The sequence below is a fragment of the Onychostruthus taczanowskii genome, unplaced genomic scaffold, assembly GCF_017590055.1.
Source record: "Onychostruthus taczanowskii isolate IOZ18803 unplaced genomic scaffold, ASM1759005v1 scaffold23, whole genome shotgun sequence".
Taxonomy (NCBI): Eukaryota; Metazoa; Chordata; class Aves; order Passeriformes; family Passeridae; genus Onychostruthus; species Onychostruthus taczanowskii.
The window spans coordinates 4681300-4704520 of NW_024499573.1; the positions used below are offsets into that span (position 1 = coordinate 4681300).

General features: G+C 48.4%; 1 protein-coding gene across 1 annotated transcript in view; it reads right to left on the reverse strand.

Annotated features, from left to right (window-relative positions):
• LAMB1 (laminin subunit beta 1) overlaps positions 1–22792 on the reverse strand; it is a 42109-nt gene extending 19317 nt beyond the window's left edge. Inside the window, exons 1-22 of the mRNA XM_041405352.1 lie at positions 22592–22792; positions 22264–22433; positions 19836–19971; positions 17851–17924; positions 15834–16022; positions 15662–15725; positions 14003–14205; positions 12588–12708; positions 12215–12403; positions 11760–11939; positions 11135–11247; positions 10228–10307; positions 7501–7636; positions 5278–5436; positions 4443–4570; positions 3867–3990; positions 3129–3333; positions 2830–2973; positions 2503–2734; positions 1827–1990; positions 1150–1374; positions 83–300 (exon numbers count right to left, since the gene is read on the reverse strand). Coding sequence (XP_041261286.1) covers positions 83–300; positions 1150–1374; positions 1827–1990; positions 2503–2734; positions 2830–2973; positions 3129–3333; positions 3867–3990; positions 4443–4570; positions 5278–5436; positions 7501–7636; positions 10228–10307; positions 11135–11247; positions 11760–11939; positions 12215–12403; positions 12588–12708; positions 14003–14205; positions 15662–15725; positions 15834–16022; positions 17851–17924; positions 19836–19971; positions 22264–22433; positions 22592–22631 — 3294 coding nt within the window. The 5' untranslated portion in view covers positions 22632–22792. The remainder of the gene's footprint in view (positions 1–82; positions 301–1149; positions 1375–1826; positions 1991–2502; positions 2735–2829; positions 2974–3128; positions 3334–3866; positions 3991–4442; positions 4571–5277; positions 5437–7500; positions 7637–10227; positions 10308–11134; positions 11248–11759; positions 11940–12214; positions 12404–12587; positions 12709–14002; positions 14206–15661; positions 15726–15833; positions 16023–17850; positions 17925–19835; positions 19972–22263; positions 22434–22591) is intronic.
• Positions 22793–23221: the final 429 nt, after the last annotated feature.

Here is a 23221-nt window from a genome sequence, read left to right on the forward strand (position 1 = left end):
CCATCAGGAGACACGGGCCCCTCAGCAGCTCAGCCCTGCCCCAGAGCAGGGCCCGAGCTCGGGCAGGCCCGTGCTCCCTCACCTCGTTGCAGGCGGGGCCCAGGGAGCGCGCGGGGTCGCAGTCGCACTGCTCGCAGCCGGTGCCGCTGGCCAGCCGCCACGTGTGGGGGGCACAGCGGTCGCACGTCTGCCCCACCACGTTCGGCAGGCAGCGGCACTGCCCCGTGGCCGCCTCGCAGCGGCAGCTCTCCGAGCCCTCGCAGTCCTCCCGGACGGTGCCCAGGTAGTTGCAGACGCACTCTGTGAGGGAAAGAGCATAAAAAACATGGCACCTCCGTGTCAACCTGCCCCTCGCTACCAGACTGCCCTGACTTCACATCTACTTTATTGTCTGAGTCCACAGAGGTGTGGGCAGATGCTGGCACTTCCCAATGCCAGTGGCCATGCCCGGCTGACCCAATACTGAATGACACCCAGCACTGCTCAAGAGCCCTCCTCATGTCCCACAGCTGGCCACCTCTACAGCTTCTGCCCCAGCACACAGAAGGCCACAGGAGACCCTCATTCAACCAGCCCAACCCTCCCTGCTCTTCTCCATTCCTCCCTCTGTACAAGCAAAGCCCAGGTGTGCCCAGCTCTCCTCGGTCAGCTGGTGACAAATCTGCTTGAAGTGCTGAACTGGCCAACAGCGAGCTCACCTGCCCAGTGACCTGCCTGTCCTGCTGGGCTGTGCCTGATGCCACAGGAGAGGTGGCCTCCCCACCACCCATTTCAGCTTCCTATCACAGCCTTCATTCCCACTGCCCAACCACTCCTGCAGGGACCCTGTGTAAACAAAAGCCAAACCCTCCCCCCACCACCTTATCACTGGAGAAGATATAAACATAGTTCAGTATCAAGAGGGTAAGAAGCCCCCCTCCTGAAAAATCCTCCCTCCTTTCAGCAAATGTAAATGCTGTCTCTGAGCTCCATCTCAAAGGTAAAGAGCCAGGAGCTCCACCCAGCTGCAGGGCAGCTGCAGGCAACTCCAGCTGGAAGTAATAAGATTTTTTCCTCCACCCCAAATGCTCCCAGGTAAAAAGCATTTAGCTGTCCACTGCTGCCCCTGACAAGGCTGGTGCTGGGGCAGCAGCTGTGTCTTGTACTCACTTCTGCAGTCCTGCTGCAGGGCACTCCCATAGTAGCCCTCTCTGCAGAGGTGGCAGTTTTCACCCTCCGTGTGATAGAGGCACTTCACGCACGCTCCGCTCCTCTTGTCGCAGGCCTCTGGGTCAGTGGTGTCGATGTTGTTGTTGCACTGGCACGGCTGGCAGGCGCCACCGACCTCATCGGGGCTCCCAAAGAAACCAGACGCACATTCATCACATCGACTGCCTGTTTGAACAAACAGGCACAGTGGGAATGGCCATCACGGCTCCCTGGTGCGCAGCCCGCGATCAGCAAGGCAATACAGACCATCACTGGGGGCCATTAACTGGATCATGTTTAAAGAAACAGAGATAGCACTTGGTGAGACCATGGCAACTTGGTGTAGAGCATGGATGGTACCACCCAGGGCACCAAGGCATGCTGCTCATCCTCTCGGTTCCAGTGCTGTCCTATCAACCATTTGCTCAGTAGCAATCATCCCTCTGCTGCAGATGAGGTTCATGGTCATGCTGGCACCACCCACACAAATCACTCTGCCCTGGCACCTTGCAAGTGAGGCAACCCCCTGCAACAACCCACTGATGCTGGTGCTGTGGTCACATCTAACCCACATGAACATATCCTCTCCCTGAGAGGTTCAACCCAGCCAGCCACCCCTCCCCAGTCCCACCAAGTACCTATGTATCCCACGCTACAGACACACACGACTTGCAGTGTGATTGGATCCTGGTAACAGCCACTGGCAAACTGGCGTCCACTCTCAGGGCCGTCAGGGCAAGGGCAGGGGCGGCAGTGGTCACCTGATCCCAGGATGGGGTCTCCATAGTAGCCGGCCTGGCACCTGCACAACAGAGTACACAGCATGCAGGGACTGCAGGCAAACACACTGCAGCCTTGCTGTAAACAATCTCACATTTTCTACCACTGTGAAGAAGCAAAGGGCAGAAACATCCTTATGGCTCTCCCTTACCACTCACACTCCTAGCAGCTGTGTCCACAGACACAAGTTTGCCTGGTTTACACCAGCATAGGAGCAGGACACTGAAGGTTGGACATCAGCTCTGCCACTGCAACGCCTCTCAGAAGGCTTGCAATGACTCGCTAAAGGCCAGGGGTCCTGCAGCATGCTCTTGGTCACTTATGCAGACACAAGGCTGTGGGCAGGGAAGAGGGGATCCCCACTCCCATCAATCTCCAGGACAACCAGTGCTTCTCTGACTCCCCAGGCCCAGGGACTTCTGCTGTGGCTTAACACCTGCCTGAACAGCAGCACCAGAGAGGAACAGCTGAGCTGCTGCACCCACGCTGCTGTGGGGAAGGAGAGGGGCCAGGGAAAGGGCACACGTGCCGTACCTCTCACAGTTGTGTCCGGCTGTGTGGTCCCGGCAGCTCAGGCACTCCCCGGTGTAGGGGTTGCAGTCGTCAGCGTGGCCATTGCAGTGGCAGGGCTGGCAGCTGGGGAAGCCCCAGAAGCTGGGCAGGCAGCGGTCGCACTGCCGCCCGTACACCCCAGGGAAGCAGTGGCACTGGCCCGTCTCCACGTCGCAGAAGGCGTTGTAAGAGCCTCGGACGTGGCACTCACACGCTGCAAGAGAGTGGGAGAGGGGCTGAGTTTCCATGACAAGCCATAACCTCAGGGCCCCAACCACAGCACAGCCCAGAGCCAAGGGTTTAACGTACGTCGGCATCCACTTGGCCCAAAGCCAAAGGTGCCAGGGGCACATCTGTCGCACTGTCTTCCAACAACGTTGGGACGACACTGGCACTGTCCTCCATTGGGGTCACACACCGAACTCAGGGAGCCCTGCGGGTCACACTGGCATGCTGAGCAGAGAAAAACATTGGAGAAAGTGAGCACTGTTACATAAGACACATGAATCCCCTGCCTCATCCCACACCTTCCCCATGCAAACTGCTCTGCCTGCAAGCGCCATCCAGCCCCCAGGCACAGTCTGCCCTACAAGTAGATGGTTACATACATAATGCAGTCTCATGCAGTAGAGCAGAAATGCTGAATATTATGTTCTTGCAGACATCTGTCATGGGAGTTTTCACAACACTCCTGCTGTTTTCCAAACACCGGTATCTTTGGAAAGTTTCCCAAGCGCTGTTCGTGACCACGTCTTCGCCTGAGCCTCCCACTGTGAATATGTCCAGCGATTTGCAGTATGGCATGAGAACAAGCTACAAAACAATTTTACAACGATAAAGTGTCACTACTTATAAATAGCCTCCACCAAAATTGTGAAAATTTAGTATCATCCCAGTTTCTAACTTTTTTTTGCTAAAAAGCAAACAGCCAGACAGAATTTGGAAGATAAATGACAGTATTTCTCTAGTTTTGGTGGATACCTTTTGGTATCTGACAAATTCTTACCAAATCTACCAAATCCTATCAATTCTAAAGAAGAAGATTGACACTGACATTGATTTTCATGACCTACATGACACATATTACCCTCCCCAAAAAAACTATAGGTCTGTGGACAGCTGCAGTTCTGCAAAATACCTCAAAAGCCTCTTAGCAGAAAAACAGCTCACATACTTTGAGGAACTTTCTAAGAAACCTATGCTGCATTACATTGTTCAGTTGAAATCTGACTTCAACTGTAAGGAGCAATGCTGCAAAATACCACTTTGAATTTACACAGACACATGCCAGGGGAAATGCAAACTTCCAGGCTTTTAAGAGCATCCCTGCAATAAATTCTGCTCACAGAGTCAATGAGTGTGTACGGGTTCTCAGTCTCCGTATCCACCGAGGAGTACTGGGGCAGCTCCAGGCGGATGGTGTAATTCAGCCCCTTCTCGAAGCACACGGGCCGCGGGAGAACAACGTATCTGAATGAGGAACAGGAAACAGTCCTTACTTCAAACGCACGGCACCATAAAGCCTTTCAGGTGCCCCTATAGAGCAATCAAGATAACAGAAAGCAGCCAAGACCTGACAGAACAAAAGCTGCGACGTGAGAGAGGCGGTTTGGAGGCTTGTGGAAGTCAGAACCGGAAAAGGTTATCAGCAAGGTAAAGAGTCAAACCAGTGCTCACTCACAGGCTGTGCAAACATCTCCCCCTCCCTCTACTCAGTGAACAAACCGTATCAGAATATGAGAATAAACTTAAAAGCTTTGAGTCTACAGACACACTACTAAATGTGGTTTTTATAATCCATTGGAAATTAATTTTCACCTACTTGCAGAGAGGTTACAGCAAACTAAAAATGTGACATTACTGTACTTCAATTTTTAAATGTTCTATTTTTTCTCTCCTTTTGCCCATCCAGTTATACCAACCTGGATCCAGGTGACAGTGAGACCACTTGATTATCGTCATCAGGAACTGTGTTGCCACACCGACTGCCTGTGGGAATCTTGCCTGGGCGTGAGACACTGATCACAGCTTTTTCCCACTGATCAGGCAACTAGGGAAAAAAAAAGGCTCATAGTATAAAGTAATAATCATAAACTCCTGGAAGCATCCAGAGCTCAGGCCAGGAAAAGCGTGAGCACAGACAGGGTGGTCAGGGTGCCTCAGGGAGGATGGGGCTACAGCTGCAGCATCAATGGGGCCTCTACCAGCTGCAGGTGTGGGTTGAGAGTAAGGAGCAGGTGGCCAGCAGCCCCATCTGCATCATGGCATCACCAGGGGGTTTTGTGACTCCCCTCACCTCTGGGTCCTGTATCTGAGTATTCACTGCAATTAGTTGCTGCCAACAGGCAAGGAGATGGAGGGATTTTTCTCTTTCCCTTCACTCTGCAAATTACCAAAGCCATCTGCTTGCAAACTCTTGGCTGCAGGCATTCAACATCCAAGATGGGCAATTCGCTTCCTAAGGCACACGATGCCCATCTGATCTGGCCAAGAACAAATTTATAATCTAATCTGCCCTGATGGGACTTGTCACTTTTTAACTTGCTCATTAAACATGTGCTGAAACAATGCAGTAGCGAAACAAACTCTAAAGCAAACAGTACTAGAAATAGTCAACATCATTTTGGATTTTCACATCTCAGACATTTAACTGAGCACCTGTCCTTCTCTTTGAGCCCTGATGACTCCTTAAGTGCTAGGCTCATGTCAGTTGTGCACCAGGACAGCCAGCACCTGCGGGGAGGCTCACAGACCCACCTGCGGCTCGTAGCGGATCACAACATCATACTCCATGGAGTAGGGGATGTTGTCAATGTGGAACTCCAGGTACGCCCCCTCAGGGACCCTCACAAATCCTATGCCTGTCCATGACGGTGTGCGGTCCGGCGTGTACTGGCGCTCGATTATGCTCACTCCCTACAAAACAGGGAACAGATATTTCAGCACTGATCCAGTACATTTGCAAGTCCCATGGGAGTACATGAAGTGCGGGGTTCTGCTGATGGATGACTTCTGGATTGCAGCATCTACTGCTGGCATCCCAGACAACACAAATTCTCTGTTAAATCCATACATGTGCATAGCATTGCCCTTACACTTAACAACATTACAAATGCAAGAGAGATAAAGCAAAACAAGACAGCACAACTCTTCATTTATTTCTCTGCTATGGTGCAGAATTAAATTTAAGAACTTGCTATGAGTAACTAATCCACCAGCTATGACATTTCATTCACCATACGTATTTCCACACTGTACTTGTAGCAGTAGGATTTACTGCAGTGGCACATCACTGTTCCATTAACCATCCAAGCCTGAGTGCTAATTGCTCCCCGACCACACCAGGCTCTTTAAAATCAAACTGCTGCTCAAAATAACATTGGAAAAGTAGATCATGGCTTTAATGAGCAGGGTGTCACTGAAGAACAGAGATCCTAATCATTGATAGATATTTCCTAGCCAAATCAACACATGGTCACCCTTTTCAGTCTGAGGTGTCAGGTGTTTTATCTATTCTTTTTATATAAAGCAGAGGAAAAAGGTAACAGAAAATAGAAACATGGCACTCAAACTTCCTGTTTCAAATGTATCTGTATCCACAAATAGTTCTCTCCACAGAACAACATCCTGTGCATTCCTAAGGAAGCTGCTTCAGTAGAAAGGGATAAAATGCAAGGAAATGTCTACATATATACGTATCACTTCAGGATGTCCCCTCATGTATTCTCACACTCTTTGAAGAGCCTGGTTGTAAGTTATTAGCCTTTGCACAAAAATCAGAGCTACTCAGAAGGGGTGGCAGGCAGGATGTGAGCAAGGGCATGCAGCTGTAGGAGCACAGGGGCTTGGCACTGCCTGTCAATCCCTACAACTCTGTGCCACTGCATTTTGTTCTGTGCTGGGTCCCTATCTGTGAATTTTGAGTTTTATTCTATCATCAGATTTGTGAGAAAGCTTTTCAATATTGATGTTTTTAAAAATTGTTTGTTCTCAAGGTCTCAAAAGGCAAACCAGCAGCACATCCCTTTGCTCTGTTTGGCAGGGTGGATTTTTGTGCCAGGCTTCTCCATCCCTGAGTATTGGAAGAGCCTCAGGTACCACTTCTTCAGTTGGGCAGACACAAATGCACCAAAAACCCTGTGCCAGATCATGTGCCCTCTGCTGTGGTACAACTGCTGCTCTGTGCTGCCTTCCATTTCTGCAGTTATATGAGAGCAAAAACTCCTCTGCCTTGGATGAAACTGCAAAGTGGCTGCATTTTGCTCAAAATAAATAAATTAGGGCACAAGTACCCTGATCGTAGGCAGTCAAGGATCTGATCCTTTACAGAAACCATTATTTCCATCTCCCCGTCTCCTTGCTGGAGGCAAAAGTGATTGATATAATCACCTAGCTGCTTTTAATGAATTGAAAGCAAGGCTGTGTGATGGGCAACAGAAAGAGCCAGAGACCCTGTTGTACCATGCCAGCAGGCAAAACAAACTAGAGGCAACCTCACTTACAAAAACACTTTTTTGCACAACCGATATGGTTTTAGTCATTAATAAAATATATGTTACTGATGTACAGAAACTATAAAAACCGTGGCAATGTGCTTAAATGTGTGCTTTGTTCACTCCCAGTGAAGTGGCACCAAAGAGAAGAGCCACTGTCTGTGTCGCACCTCTCTGGAGATACGAGAAGTGGATGTGGTGGGGCACAGAGAGAGATGGTGACAGAAAACTAACTGTACAGTCATGACCAAAAAAACAGGTTTAAAAAGAAAAATTACAATTCCTCCCCCCTCAATTACTCCATTATTTATTGATACTAAGATTGAAAAGCTACAGGTTAATGGTTTTCTGATACATTTCAGTTTTGTGTTTTCCACATTTTAATTGCAAAACACGCAGAGTATAAAAGACATTTCCAAGAGCCAACTGGTGAAACAACTTTCCCACAGCTCTCCAGACACCCCAGACCACTGAAACTGCTACTCACAGGACCCAAGTTGGCTTCCTCTGCCTCGTAGATGTAATGATCAAGTGAAATGAAGTAATAGCCAGGCTCCACCTGGTTGCACTGACGTCCAAACATGTGGGGCCGGCATTCACATTGGCCAGATTCACTTGAGCAGCTAAAATGGAAGAGCAATGAATTCACAACAGATCTTGGCTATGCTGAGACAGTGACGGAGCTATGACATTTTAAATGACACAGGAAGAGAAGCAGTTCTGAACACAGCATACAGGAGAGGCTCTTGGGCTCTGCAGCTGGGCCACCTGCACTTCTAACCCAGCAGCACAGTCACTGTGCTGGCTCAGCCCAACTATCACTCTCCAAAACAACATCCAGGCTCAGGCTGGAAGCAAGCATGGACCAGGAACATTTCCAGTAGGCAGTTTGCAAGTAGTTTCCTCTGTTTGGATGGCAAGAGAATTTCATGCTATGGATGCAGTGATTCCCTGGGACACAGGAGTTCTGGGGGCTTTACTTGCTATCAGACCTAGCCGACAGGCACATCTGCCCTGAAGCCAAGGGAAGCCTTTGGGTCCAAGCTTGCAAGCCACACAGGCAGTTTATGTGTTTGTATGGTCTCAGGCAGAGCAAGAACATGCATGACCCTACATGCTCCAGGATGCTGAGCTGCTCTCACTTGCTAAAGCATCCAGACAGGTCACCATCAGCAGCTACACTGCAGGGAAAACCATCCCTGGCTGCTTTAGAGACAGGCACAACCAGTGACATGGGGCAGTCAGAGCCATGACCAGAAGGTCTGTCCAAAGTGACACACAGATTTCCCCTTCTTTCATAATGAGCCATTTTCTTTACTCAATACAGCTTTATCCCCAAACTGCCTTCAGCTGTGTTATTGTCCCTAGAGTCTGTCCTGCATCACAAAGAACCCTTGAGAACATTTTGCACACACCCAATCACACTTCTTGAAAGGAAGGTTTTTTGGTCCACCAAAATACACCTCTGTCTTTAAATCTGAGTGGGACTTAGAAACATTTTCTAAAGGTAAATGCCTCTGGTTTCCATGAACATTCTCCAGACTCCTCAAGCCTCCAGACAAAGAGTAATTTTTAACTTAAACTGGTTTTGAAGTTGCAGAGATTCTCTTAAATGTTCACTTTGAGATGCCAGAAGTGCCTTAGCTGTCCCAGAAGAGGAGCTGGGAAGCATCCCCTCCAGGGAGGCAATAACTCCACCACCTGGGTTACACCACAGGGATGAATTCTGGGTGAGGCACAGCATCCCACACCCTGAGCGGGAGCCAGAAAGCAGCAATTCAGCAGCTGAGGAGAGGAGCCCCGAGGAGAGCAAAGCTCTCCCTTCCTGATGACGTGAGAGAGAGAAGCCAGGAGCCAGAGTTGGGCTTTGCGGTCGTCCTGCGGCTGGAGGAAAGCACAGCTGCTGCCTGCCCGTGCCAGGACGCTGCAGTCCCCTCCCCACACGCTTTTGCAATCGCGGGCTCAGTGCATGGGAAGCGGGCTGGGCCACGGCTGGGCTGTTACCCCACAGCCCTGGAAGCAGCTGTGCTGGGGGAATCATGAGCTGTGTGGTGTAACCCATCTGTGCGCAGGGAGCAAGCACGGGGGAGTAAATAATCCCTAACATCCACACTCCTGTCTGCCAAGGGCTAATCATTCACTCGGGAGCAGACAGCAGAGACGGCCCGTGGGACATTCCCACGGCAATCCCTGGTGCAGATGGGGTGTCTGTAGGCTGTGATGACCTATGGGAGACACACCAAGATGAGTCCCACACTCCCCCAGTGTGGTCCCATGGGCTTCAGTGGGAAACAGCTCTCTGACCCCCTTGGGAAACTTCCATGGCTTTAGACAAAAGCATGATATTTCAAAGGGTTTCTGGAAGAAAGGGGAGAGGAGAAAAAAAAAAAATAAGCCAAAGAACATGCTGCTGTTGACACGGCAGAGGTTGGACACACACCTAGCACAGAGAACTACTCTGGTCAGAGAAGCAGGCTGGCTATCCAGCACCCCACTGACAGGGCATCTAAGCTATGACTACCAGAGGTTGGACACACACCTAGCACACAGAGAACTGCTCTGGTCAGAGAAGCAGGCTGGCTACCCAGCACCCCACTGACAGGGCATCTAAGCTATGACTCCAACTCTCCATGCTGATGGATGCATATTCAAAACTTACAATTTTCTCTAAAAAATGTCCATCTCCCCAGTGGGCACTTCCAGGTCCACATCCTGCTCCATGCAGCACCACTGGGGCAACAGAGCAGTACTGTGCAGCTAGCATGCTACCCTTAGCACTGGTGGGCAGACAGATTGGCCAAAGGGTGATTTGGGAGCAAAGCAAGACCAGCATGTCCATGTCACTGTCCATGTCATGCCCGAGTCCTGCTTTCACCCTCTAACAGCAAAGCTTCGACATGGACCATACCCTGGGTTACAGCCAAGACAGAGCTTAAACCACACCTAGTTCCTACCATGACTGACAAAGGCAGAGCTACACTAAAAACAGTTTTACATGTTCACTTGCACCAGTGGCACAAACAGAGGCTGCTCAGCACAGAAAAGACATGGATGCCCCTGCCACCTTTGCTGCAATCAAGATCTACCACCTTGTGAAGCAGAAAGATGGGTATCAAACATCCTTCCCCAGAGCACATTGAGCCCTGGATGCTGTGGTTACAAAAACATGAGGCTGGGTGAGCGATTACAGGAGAGTAAGTGGGCTGAGACTCACTTGTTGTTCAGCGCTCCCCCCTGGTCGCAGTCGCAGGGCCGACATCCGTCCATGTCATTGCTCAGGCCCCAGTGCTCGGGCTGCAGGAGGAAACATCACCAGCACTGTAACCTGCTGCAGACTTAGCTCCATCTCACCCAAAGGAACAGCTTTAAAATCTCAGCACAAGCTGTCCCAGACTGCCCCACAACCCATGGATCCTGCTCCCCTGGTTGTGGGTCTACCCCCACAAGCACCAACAGCACTTCCCTACCTGCTCTCCTCCCACCTTGCTGACCATTTCAAGGACAAGAGAGCCACATGGGGCAGTGGGTATTTGTGTAGGGCACTGCCCTTGCAGGGCTGCTACTCTGCAACTTGCTTGCTGGATAGACAGACTTGTTTGGTTTTTCCATGCAGTTCACTGCTAGATAAGAGTTTCTCAGTGTTTGTACAAACACATCCAGTTATCTGACAGTGTGTTTCTATTACACTCAGCATGCATAAACACTACATCAAAATGTATGTGTGTGAAATAATCCCTGCCTAAAATAATGGCCTGTTTAGGAAGCAATTTTTTTGGTAACACTATTTCCCTGACCATTTTGTCTTTCACCCCAGCAAGGACTTCAGCAGAACTGCCCTAGATCCCTCATTTTCAGAGCAACCACAGGTATCCTAATGTCTCACTCCTTAGGGTCCCAGGAATTAGACTGGATGCTCCTGTCTGCCTCGACATGCATCCCAGCTCCCCAAAACACAGCACACTTCATGGCTCCTTACATCTCAAGGTGCCCTCTACAGCCTGAATGCCAGGATGGGCTAGCAGGCAGTCAGAGACAGTGGCCAGCACCTTGCTCCATGCTTCCCACACTCCAGCCTCCCTCACACCAGTTTCTCCCAATTGATTTTACGGTGAACTACTTGCCAGACATTGATTGCACTGCTTTCCTGTCACCAGACGCTTACAATAGCAGTTTCCTGTCTCCGAATCACAAGGATTGCCCCCAGGGTGGGTACCCAGAGGATTACACGCACAAGCTACATTGGGAAATACAAACAAGGCAGGTCAAAAGCATATTAAAAATAGGCAGGTAAAAACCATATTTTAATGTATATATTTAAATTGAACACTGTCTAAAAATATGACTTCAGTATTTTAAACAGTGTTCAACTTAAGTCATATTTTAGACAGTGTTCAACTTAAATATATACATTAAAGTTTCCCCTGAATTCCCCATTACAGAAATTAATTTCATTCTTTGCCCACCACTCATTCCAGTAAAACTTCCCTGGCCTAGAGACTCATAATTGAAAAGAAATAAGGAGGATTATGCCATTTCCACTGAATACACTAGAAGGATCAAATGGCGAACTACATTTTTAAGGGCTGGTGGACTCCAAGCTACATCAAATCTACAGTAACATTTTTTCTTTAGCCAAAACATGAAAAAAAGGAAAAAAAATCCATCCCATAAACCAACTTCTCCTGGCACTAACAGCTCCTCAAAGAGCTTTTGATCACACATAAAGGAACATATGTTTTTACTCACACTGACAGCCTGCTGGGTCATCAGCACTCAGGCCATAGAAACCTTCTTTGCAGAGGTCACAACGCTCCCCCTCGACAAATAATTTACAACGGCACTGTCCGGCAATGAGGCCGGTGGAGAAATCAGTGTAGCGGTCGCAGATCCCACCATTTTGGGAGCCAGCTGGGTCACAGTTGCAAGCTAAGAAGGAAGCATCACACATGTTTTATTAACTGCTACAAAATGAAAGGCCAAGTCTCACACGGAATTACTGAAATTCAACTGCTGTGTAGAAAGACTGTCACTCCTGCAAATATTAAACATGACGTGGATTGGACACACAAGGACCAGGTAAATTCCCAGATTCTCAAAGAGAAAACAAAACCCAGCCAGGCTCCCTCACGACCTCCAAGACAGCCACCTTTCCTGACGGACCCCAAGGCCATTCCCACCCTGCGGAGCACGGCTGCACTTACGCTCACAGACGTCGGGGTCCCGCAGGTCTCTCTCGGGGTGCTGGAAGTAGAAAGGCTTGCACTGCTCGCAGTTGCGTCCCACGGTGTTGTGCTGGCAGTCGTCGCACACTCCCCCGCTGGTGTTCCCCGTCGTCATGTACACAGCCATGTCAAAGTGGCACTGGCTGGAGTGGCCATTGCAGTTGCACTCTGTGACAAAGACAGAAAGCAGAGTGAGAGTCCTGGGGGAAGTACAACTCTGCAGGAAAGACACACCGGTGCCACCCAAAGAACATGAAGGGTTTTACACACAAGGATTTTACACAAGGATTTTACACAAGCCCAGGTAACAGCATGTAACGCTCACCCAGCTCTGCATTTTACTCCAACTCACTTTTGCATGCGTTACTGTTGCGACCTTCAGCAGGGCGCCAGGGTAAGTCATGGTAGAAATCCAAACACTGCTCACAGTTTAATCCTTTGGTATTATGTCTGCACATGCAGTGACCATGAACCTGTAATTGAAAAAAAAAAAAAGGAGGGAAATAAAAAGAATTTAAAAAAGAGTTGGTTATAAATTAAAAAGGAAAAAAACCCAAACCATTCTACAATGAATGCAAAACAAAGCTTGCACATAACAGACATATACTTTTGGAGACTTTAATCCATGTAACTGCATTTAGAAAAGGCAAAAAGGGCCATAAGAATGTCCTTCCCCCGCCCAGGTGTCTTCATACAAATTTGTCCTTCTTTCCTTACTGGAACTAGTACCAGAATAAATGCTTTCAGAAATAAACAAGGAGAGCACAATTCCCCCCCAATAATCATAGAAGCCACTTGGAACTAAAAGTTAGCTGTTTATTAGCTGTTAATTAGCTATTAACATGCATCTATTTACATCAGCAGGTCACTAGCCCAGTGTCCTCTTTCCAGCCCTGCCTTGGTTCTTACAGCAAAGATAACAGCCAGTTTGGATGGTGATGGTGTTAGTGTTTATCCATCAGTCCCAGGCTTTGCCTTGTGTACAGAACAAGCAGCAAGCAGACCAAGAGTGGTTTTGTGACAGCTGCTGCCACTGGCACTACCAGCGCTGTAGCCACAATACTAAAGGCAAAGCTTGGGAGGAGACACTGACCAAACACAGGGCAGTGGAGCATACCCGGCTCGACAGCATCCTGCAGCCCTGGACAGCCCACACAACCCTCCCACATGCTTCCACATCTCCAACCAGTTAATAATTCACCCATTAACAGGGTGCTAGTATGGCTTGTCATGCAAAAACCATGGGGAAAAGCAGACCCCAGAAGGGATGTGGCACTTGTGCAGCAGCATACCATGGAGGCAATCAGGGTTTTCCTTCAGGGCCTGTGTTTATTAGAGCTACAACCTTGATTTTTCAGCTGGTAACGACTAATACAAACACAGGTTACGTTTGATTCACAAGTGTTTCAGCCTTTGATGCCTCTATTCCACTTCAATTTTAAGGTAACCAAGTCAACTCATACATCAGTCTCTGACCTAATAAGGTTATACTCCCTTTCTTCATTCCTACCTTTCAGTTTCATCAGCTCTGTAACATAATCAGAAAAGGAATGTTAAAACACTTATCACCTGATCTGAGATACATGTTTGATTAGTACCAATAATGACAGATGTGTTTGCCAAGGAGGAATAATTACAACAGTTTTGTTGTTTGAAAATCAAGCGTGCAGAGGTGAGGGACAGAGTATCATCTTTACATTTGTGTTCAAATCACTTAAAAGAGGCACAGACAAGAAGAGTTTTATGCAGAAGAGTGTGAATATTTACCATTCCTTCCACTTCCTCATCCAAGCCCTCCACGGGCGCGCACTCGCTGGCATGTCCGTAGCAGAAGCAGTTCCCACGGACCACCATGTCGTAGATGGCATAGTAGTACTTCTCTCGGATCTCCATCCTGGAGTCCAAGAGGTTATCTCCCAGCGTGTGCAGCTTGACAAATTTGACTCTCAGATTTGTGATCTTCAATAGGTCTGCAGAGGATACACACAAAATACCTAATCAGCAAGTCTGTTTTGGAGTTATTTACCAGATATTTTGAATGGGAGGAAGCCAGGAGTGACTTCCTAAGCATGCTTCCTATGGACAGATTAGATCAGATTTAATTTCAGCACCTACACATCACTCCCCAAATAAAAAAAAGAAAAAGAAATTACATTATTTTATTACAAGTTGATAACTGTATAAGTAAGTTTAAACATAATTTAAAATAATGGTCTATTTTATTATAGACATGCACAGGCACATACACAAATGTTAAAGGCAAGGAGAAAAGCACTACCTAAAAGACACTGGTTCTTTGGGGTTTTAAAATATAAGATGGGTAAGGACTTGATATCAAAAACTGCTGCCAAGAGGACCAGGAGCCATTAGAGTTATGAGACTTTTGGAAAAAGTCTTAGCTGGAAACAAAGACAAATAATTCTTCTATTGTACACGTCCAACTTTCCCAGGAAATGTAATTAGTTACATTTTGTGGAAAAAAGTAATACCCCATCACTGACCAAATACAAAGAATTTCTTAAGGGATAATCCATGGGAATACAATATTGCAGTAATTAATACCATCCACATGTCTACTTTGATATTGTGAATCTTATGTAATTTCTTATAGCCTTGAACTAGGCCTGACAAAGCACTTGAAGCCCATGAAAGCAGTTTCTCCTTTAAAATGTTGAGTAAAGAAAAAAACCAACATTAAACGCATAGCAACAAGCAGACACTCCTCTACTTCACATATTTCCTTTTGCTCCAGGTAGCTTTACACTGAAGGACATGAACCCAACCTGAGAATGCATATTAAATCAGAGGTCAGGTTAAGGCCAAGCACTGCAGTTCCCTCAGGCCAAACACCCCCCAAGGTTTCTCTTAAAGCCACACTGAGCAACAGATTCCTCAAGTATTGCCATGACCATGCATGAACACTACAGCAAATTGTGGTTCATGACCACATCTGAGTGGCCCAGCCATGCAGTGCTACCATGGCCAACTGTTCCAGTTACAACCTTGTTCTGAAAAATAAAACAAATTTTAGCTAGACATGCACAAAGAAATAAGTACCTTTGTAGCTCTCCTCATTTGCTTTCTGAATACTGTACAATTACAGGATTACATTCCAAGGCTTCTCTTGGCAACTGCATGTATTTTGGGGAAAGGGGGTCTTTAATGAAAATAAATCCCTATCAATTAAGAAAAGGACCAAATCCAAAGAAGTGTGCAAGAGCAATCCCTTGAGTTCACAACACTAATCTTTGTTTCCCTGCACATCACTGTCTGAGTCAGGAAAAAGAGCCATATACAAAGGTATTCATATGACTTCAAAACTGCTATTGGGGCTAATGCATGACTTGTTAGTGGATTACTTGTTTTTGTAAGCAAGTAAGTACTGAAATGCTCTCAAATCAGCCTGAAAGGCAACTGCATACATACTCTGAATCCTTGGACTGTATGGATCTTCAATTCGAAAAGCAGGATCTAGAACACGATATATTACCTAGAGGAAAAATCAAACAATGAAAGATTCAGCTTCAAAAATAAGAGAAATCTGAATTTGTAAGGAAAAAGTCTACACAATAAACATATTAGAAAAATTGTCTCTGACCTCTCCCTCTGTTGAAGGTTCAATGTCAGAGTATCGGGAATCACAGATTATATCATCCACTTTCTTCATGGGTCCAGTTGAAATCCCAGGAAATGAGCTCTCACAGTCATATGCAAAATATCTGTAAACGTGCCAAGTCTGTCCAAAGTCAGACGATCTTTCAATCAACATTGCAGCAGGACGGAATGTCTAACAGTAAGAAAAACATGAGATTTCATTTGGTTAATTATTATTTGCATTTACATTAAATCTTATTCGTGTGAGCAATCCACATGTCTGGATTTTAATCTCTCTCCCTGCACCAACTATTTTTCATATGTGGAAATATTGGAAATACTTTTCTGATGCTATTCCACTTTCTCCTCAGAGGCAGATACATGAAATAACACTCATCAAACCATAGACTACTTCATACCCATCTTCAAAAGACAGCACTCAGTGGCCAAGGGCTTAAACACACTTAAACAAGAAAACTTCCAAGTTTTCTTCATTCCAAACCCTTTCTGAAAAGTGGGGGTTAAAGGAGAGCTTTACAGAGACAAAAAGATTTTTCCCCACAGCTTGTGGAAAGCAGCAGAGCCTTCTTCCTTGCTGTACCTCTTTGCCTGATCTTTTACAAAGGACCTAATGGCCCTCCTCTGCTGCTGCAGGGAGCAGGAGGCCACTGCCAGTGCTTCCCACACAGCTCTGACACCCAGAAGTTACTGCTGAGCAGGAACCTCTGAAGCTCAGAGAAGCCCCAGCATTTCCTTTGTCTGACCACACGACCTTTTGCAGCACCCCTGTTCAGTGCCAGCTGTCCCCTGTGCTGCCTCAGGAAAACCTTCTTTATGGAGACTGAGAGTTTCAGCTTCATCCACTCATGCTCCATTTGACTGCCCCAGTCCCCAGTGACTCTCCTACAGCTGGCCTTGCCCAGACTCTGGCAGGCTGCATTTGCTTCACACACACCAGTGTCCTACTTACCTACATGTATCCAACTCTAGAAAAACAAACTAATGAAGTTTTGAAAAAAAAAAATAATCCCTCTGACCTATATAAAATCATGTTTTCATTTTTGTGCTGACTTTCAAAAACCAGGTATTTATTTAACCCTGACTTGTACCTACAAAGAAATGGCAACAATCTCTTCCTTAGTTTTATGTATTCAGTGGAGGACCTCCCAGAGGCAAGCACAAAAGCATTTCAGTCACAGCTAGAAAGAAATTTTCTCTTTGCTTCCTGGCTGAAAATATCACCCAACTTAGAAACTAGTATCTCACCCAACAAAAAAATTTAGCAACCCAGAAGTAAGGCTGCTCAACTGTTTACCACACAAAGTCCACAAGGCATCATTAAAACTATCTTTCCCCTGCAGTCTTCCTCCTGACAGCAGACCAAGGGGTACAATGGCTGCAGTGTCAGGGTTTTCTGGGGGTCCCTCACTGCTGGCTTCAGTAGAAATGACCACTTTCCAACTCAGCCACCACCTTAAGTCACAGGGAGAAACCCTTGTTGATGCCACAGGAAAGAGGAACCAGCTGTCCTAGAAAGCTGATGCGTAAAAATTGAGAGATTAATTTGTGCACATGGGAAGAACATTTTGGATGTACAGGACGTAAGCTACCATTCCAAAACATCTGTTTGTAAAAAAACAAAGACACTTTGTGCACAGATGTTCCTTCTTCCTGAAGACCTTTCCATCTGCCAAACGAAAACTTGATACCATGGCCAACTTTTTTCAGGAAAAAAACCCTTGCTGCTACATGACTTAGCTAACAATCTTCTAGAATACAACCACCAGAGACACACCAACAAAAAGCCCAGCTTCAGCATGACACCTTCTGCAGCCTCACTGGAATTCAAAGACAAATCAGAACTCTGCCTTTCTGCATGACTTCAGCACTGGTTAATGGTTGGCAGCTCTGAAAAATTCAGACCAAACAGTTCAGACAAAGCCCAAATACCAAATAGATGTGAAAGACTATCAGACCTCCCATTTCCTCATGTTTTAGGGGTAAGGCTGTGGCTTCCTTACCTTGAAGGTCATAATGAGATGAGTGAAATGAAACTCAGCCTCCAGGTCCAGCTGGATAGTCACGTTTTCCAAACCTGCAGGGGCAGAGAAAAGAAGGTGTTCAGCAAGCAAGTACACCTGCCAGTCTCTACATCTAAATTTTGCCAAAGCTCTTCACTCTGTTGGCATGAGACTATTTTCTTTACCCCTTGGCTCTGATGTGGAAAAGAAATATAATGGTTTAATGTGTGCCAGAGGTAGAGGGGGAGACACCAAGAACCCGCTGAAGAGCATCACGCGTGGGATTCCTGCGCACGATCAGCACCGAACGCGCTACAAGGAAGGAGCCCCAGCACAGAGCGTGAGCTGCAGTGCTATTTGAGACAGGGGTGTGCCTGGCATCGCTGCACTTGGGCAAGCATGGGCCCACCACAAGCTGGGTCTTGGCACCAAAGCCCCCAGCCCAGCTGGGGATGCTGAGCCCAGATGTGTGTGGTGGCTCAGGCTGCTCTCCCACACCCCAGCCTCTCCGGCAGCAGCACAGGCTTCTGCAGCCCCAACACCCCCAGTCTCACTGGTGTCTGGGGGGCCATTCCCCACCATTTTTCACTCACTCTGGACTCTCCTGTCCACAAGAACAGCTCCTTTATAACCTGGTTTTGAGACACTCCTAAAGCAACTATCACAGCCCTGCTTTGCAGTTCCAAGGGTTAAGAAAATGGTGAGAGGAAAAAGGTTTTCCAAACTGCTGTAACCAAACCTGTGGTCAAGGACTCTACAGAGAAAGGAAGAAAAACAGCCAGAAATATTATTTTGCCTTGTGAAAAGAGCTCTCAAAACAGCTGGATACTAATTATACTGTAGTTAGAAATAAAAAATAAAATCAAGATTTACAGAGAGGAGAAAGGGTAAGAAACGAAAATAATAAAACAATAAGGCACTTAAATTTTTGACCAGCTGTAACCTTCTGTGAAGCATGCAGCAATGGTCCCTTATGCTGTATGCCTGAAAACATGAATTGGACAGAAAGAATCATTTGTTTTTTATTGTTGAAGGACATTTTCATGACCTTATGAGCTAAGAAACTTTTCTGTGTGAATGCTGCCAAGCCTGTTGCAAAAAACATGAATTATCTGGAATGCTGGAAGAGAACTGCTGGCTGCAAGCAGTTAATCTAAATGGTTAAAAAGGATTTAGTAAAAATCTTTCTTTAACAGGCAGCAAAACTGTTAGAAATATTACCTTTTTTTTTTCTCATATACAATAAGGCAGCTGCTGCCAATGCATTTGCAGAAATCCCACCCTGTCCAGCTGGCTTTAAGGTTTCAGGGTAGGACTGCTTTTGAGAAACCCTTGCTGCCTTGTTTTGTGTATGAAGGCATGCCAAAAGCATAACCAGAAAAGTAAAACAGGCGGAGGAAGGATTGAAAGAAAAAACAAAAACCCCACCAAACTAATACGCAATTTTTGTTTTTAACAAGCTGCCTTGTTTTTGCTGTTCATTTTCTTGTTTGGCAAATGGTACAGAAACTCAGGGAGGTTAGGAGGGATAAGGCTTTACTGTCCTGGGGTAGGAAAAGGAAACTGGAGGTGCGCAGGCAGGGCAAGAGCCATCTCTGCGCGCAAACCCCCTCCTTCCCCAGCCCGCGGCGTGGGGAAGCCCTGGGATATTTACTCCTGGAAGGCTGCTCTGCTCTCGCTGCCCAAATATGAGGAAGATCTGAGGCCAGCGTGGGAAACTCATCTCTTTAGGAAAGGATTCTTGCAGAGTGCTTGGGCGGCTGTTTCCAACACTCCTGTAGGACTCCAGGGGTTTTGTTACAGATTAAGGACTGCTCCAGGGCACACAAAAGCAGCCAGTTTTACTCATCGCTCCTCACACAGCATGACCCTTCACAGGGCAGGAACCAGCAGGCCAGAGATAAGAGCAAACCCACAGGTACCCTTAAACAAAAGGAGGGAAAACAGCTCCCAGCCCCGGAAATTGCCCCGGCCAAACCGCATACCATTTTCCGACTGCCACCAGAGCTTCAGGCGATTGGGATCGAACGTGGTGACGACATTTTCAATGCGATGACTGTCGGGATTGAGAGTATCGTGGAAGGGATCCTCCGAATCACATATGAAACATTTTTTGTCCTCCTGAAACAACACGATAATCAGCATTACTGATTTTATCCATGGGGCAATAGTTGCTTCCTGCAGATAAGAGTATTTTCCATCCATATCACATTCCACTCATTTTGCCTGCAGGAGTCATCAAAGATTGTTTTTTGTTGAAATGCTAAGTGTTTTTTACCTCGATGAATTAATGCAAATTGCCAAATGGAAAATATGCCAGGAATTCCATAAACTTCATTTTTATGGGAAGCATGCTTTCAATGAAAATTGCAGTTTCAGGAAATCTCTTCCAGTGCACATATTCTCCAGTGGAATTCAAAACCAATGGCAACATCTACAGAAAACTGCTGAATTGCTTCTGTAGAAATGCACACGTGCAAAACTGCATCTTAGCAACTTGTGAGAAACAACTCTGGCTTTTGGAAGCTGGCTTGGAGATGCAAGCTGCGTGCATTAGGGATACCTCCCGTGGGGCTCAGAGCACATCAAGGGACCCTCAGCGATTCAGCCCCTTTCTCTGAATTCAGCTTGTCCAACTCCTACCCAAACCTTGCATCTTCAGCTGGTATTGCAACCTCAAACTGTGTACATAAAGTCAATTTGCACACACTACAAGGTCTGCCCAAGCAAAAAAAAAAAATAAAAATCTCAGAACAAGTCTGGGATGTGCTGCTTGGGAAAGCTGGAAGCTTCTTTGGGGACAAAACCCCATCATGGCTATTACTACAAAGAGTGCTATTTTTGCATTGTCCTTCTGCTTAAAACCACCACTTTCTGACTGCAAGGTAGGGTGCAAACTGAACCAAAAAGGAGGGTTCCTGCCCAGACCAACAGGAGAGGGCAGATGACGGAGAGGAGCTCATTGGATGGCAGTGAAGGAGCCCCAACACACCAACAACTCATCCCTGCCAAAAGCTACACAGGCATCATTCCTCCAGCACGTTTATGGAGACAAATGCCAAGAATGTGACAGCTGGCAGGTCTGCACCACACAGGCTTTCCATTTCACCAGTTCTGGCTTCAGTGGCTCCTCCCAAGCTCAGGGCTTCACCTCCCACGAGCCCTCGAACACTCCGCCAGCAGAAAGAATGGCAAGAGCAGGGGTCCCAGGAAGACAATCCCTGCTGTCTGCTCCAGGCTTCCCTCCCCCTGCACTTCATGCCACAACTTGCTCCTTTTCTCTGACCAAAACTGAATCCTAGAATACCTAATTCCACCAAGCACTCAGTGCAGCCACGCCTCATGTTACTAAGAGGATAATGGCAACTCCCACGATTTCTTCAATACCACACACTGCGGTTCAGAATAACCAGGGACATCCCAAATGGGAGATCAGGAATATGGACACACGATAACTTCTGAAGTGATGCTTTTTACAACGGCACTTCAATATTTTTTGAGACAAGAAAATGTAACAAAGCGCCTTTGTTATTTTGTTCTACCAGAGATGTTTATGTTGTTGAAGTCAATCCCAGCACACACAGAAAATGTTCAGTGAAGCTAAATCCCACATCAAATAAAGTATTAATGCTATTAGACAGAACTTATACGGTAAAACAAAAGGTGGGGAAAGGATGAAGGGGGACTTGGTAACTTCAGGGCACAAATGAGTCAAGTGTTACAGCCTCTCCTGCTTCCTGCGGTTTTCCTTCCAAGTGCCAGAATCCGGCCCTATTGTCTCCACAGTAATTCGTCCGGAGATTATCCCTTTACTTTCAGTTCAACAGAGTTCCACGTATAGCTGATAGTTTATTCTTCTCCACCATCCCTTCTCTCTCAGATATTTTAAGTTTGGTGAGCTGCTTCTGGCTTTAAAAAGCAGCAGCTCACCAGATGTGCTGAGACAACTTCATTTGCATCCTTTCACTCCGAGACCATACACATGTAATTGCATTACGGGGACTGTGGACAAAACACTGCCGAGCCCTACAGCCCACTCTCCTTTAGGAAGCTGTCTAGACGGCTCCAAGCGAGCCGGGAAATAAAGCATTAATTGAACTTACTGCGGCACATTCTCCCTTTTTGGCCTCGATCAAGAAAGCGGGGTCGGATCCGAAAGCCGCGGGGGATTCCCTGGACCCAGGGTGAGGGGTCCCGCACGGGGCACGATGCTGCTCCACCGGGCACCGCTGCCCGCGCTTCCCACCCGCGGGCGGCGGCTCGTCCCGTCCCCCCGGCCGGGGGCTGCCCGCCGGCGTGCACCCCGCGCACCCCCTGCATCCCGCGCAGCCCCCGCGCAGCAGGCGATGCCGCCCCAGCGCCGGCAGCGAGCGCGGTGCCCGGGAGCGCTGCCCGCCCGCGCCCGGCGCTCACCTGGAGGTGGCTGACGATGCAGTAGGGCTCGGGCTGGCGGAGGCCGCAGGTGGAGGAGGCGGAGAGCCGGGCGGCGCGGCCGATGAGCAGGTCACCGGTGGCGGGGTAGCAGCTGCCCTCGGCGCAGCCATAGCTGTACTCGGGCTCCTGTGCCGCCGCGGGCCACAGCGCTGCGCGGCCGCGGAGGGAGAGAGGGGGACAGAGGGTGAGAGAGGGAAGCGGGAGCGCGGCAGGGCTGGGCGCCCCGAGCCGCCCCGGCGGGCGCTGCCGAGGCGCGCCCAGCCCGCCGCGCCCCGACGGCGGCCGGAGCGGAGCGGAGCGGGATTACCGAGGCAGCAGCAGCAGAGGTACAGCGGGAGGCGGCCCATGGCGGACAGCAGGACGGGACGGGACCGGACGGGACAGGACACGACGGGACGGGACGCGGCTGCCCCTCCACGCGCCGCCGAAAGCCGCTGCTCTGGCCGCTCCACGCAGGCGCCGCCGCTCCCGACCGCGGCCCCGCGCCGCCGGGTGCCCCCGGCCCTCCTCCTCCTCCGCCCCTCCGCATCCGCGGGGCCGGGCCGAGCCCCTCCCGCCCGGCCCCTCGCCGGGGCAGGGAGCGCAGCCGTCGAGGAAGGGCAGCTCGGTCGGGGTGGGAGGCAAGGGGAGGTCTTGTCCGGCTGTGGCCAGGGAGCCCCGAGCGGGACACCGGGGACTCCAGCCCCCCGGCCCGCAGACTGTGCTCTTTCCAGCGTCGGGAGCGGGCTCTGAGCAGGGTGCCACAATCGGAAGGGGGTGGCGGATAGGTGCGATCGGGTGCCCCCAGTCCCTACCCCTGTCGGTGGAGAAACAATGAAGGAACGGGGTTATTGACCTAATCCTGCCTTCTGCCGCTAGTGTGGATGAAGCCGGGCCTTTGTGAGGAAAGGATGGATGGATGGATGGATGGATGGATGGATGGATGGATGGATGGATG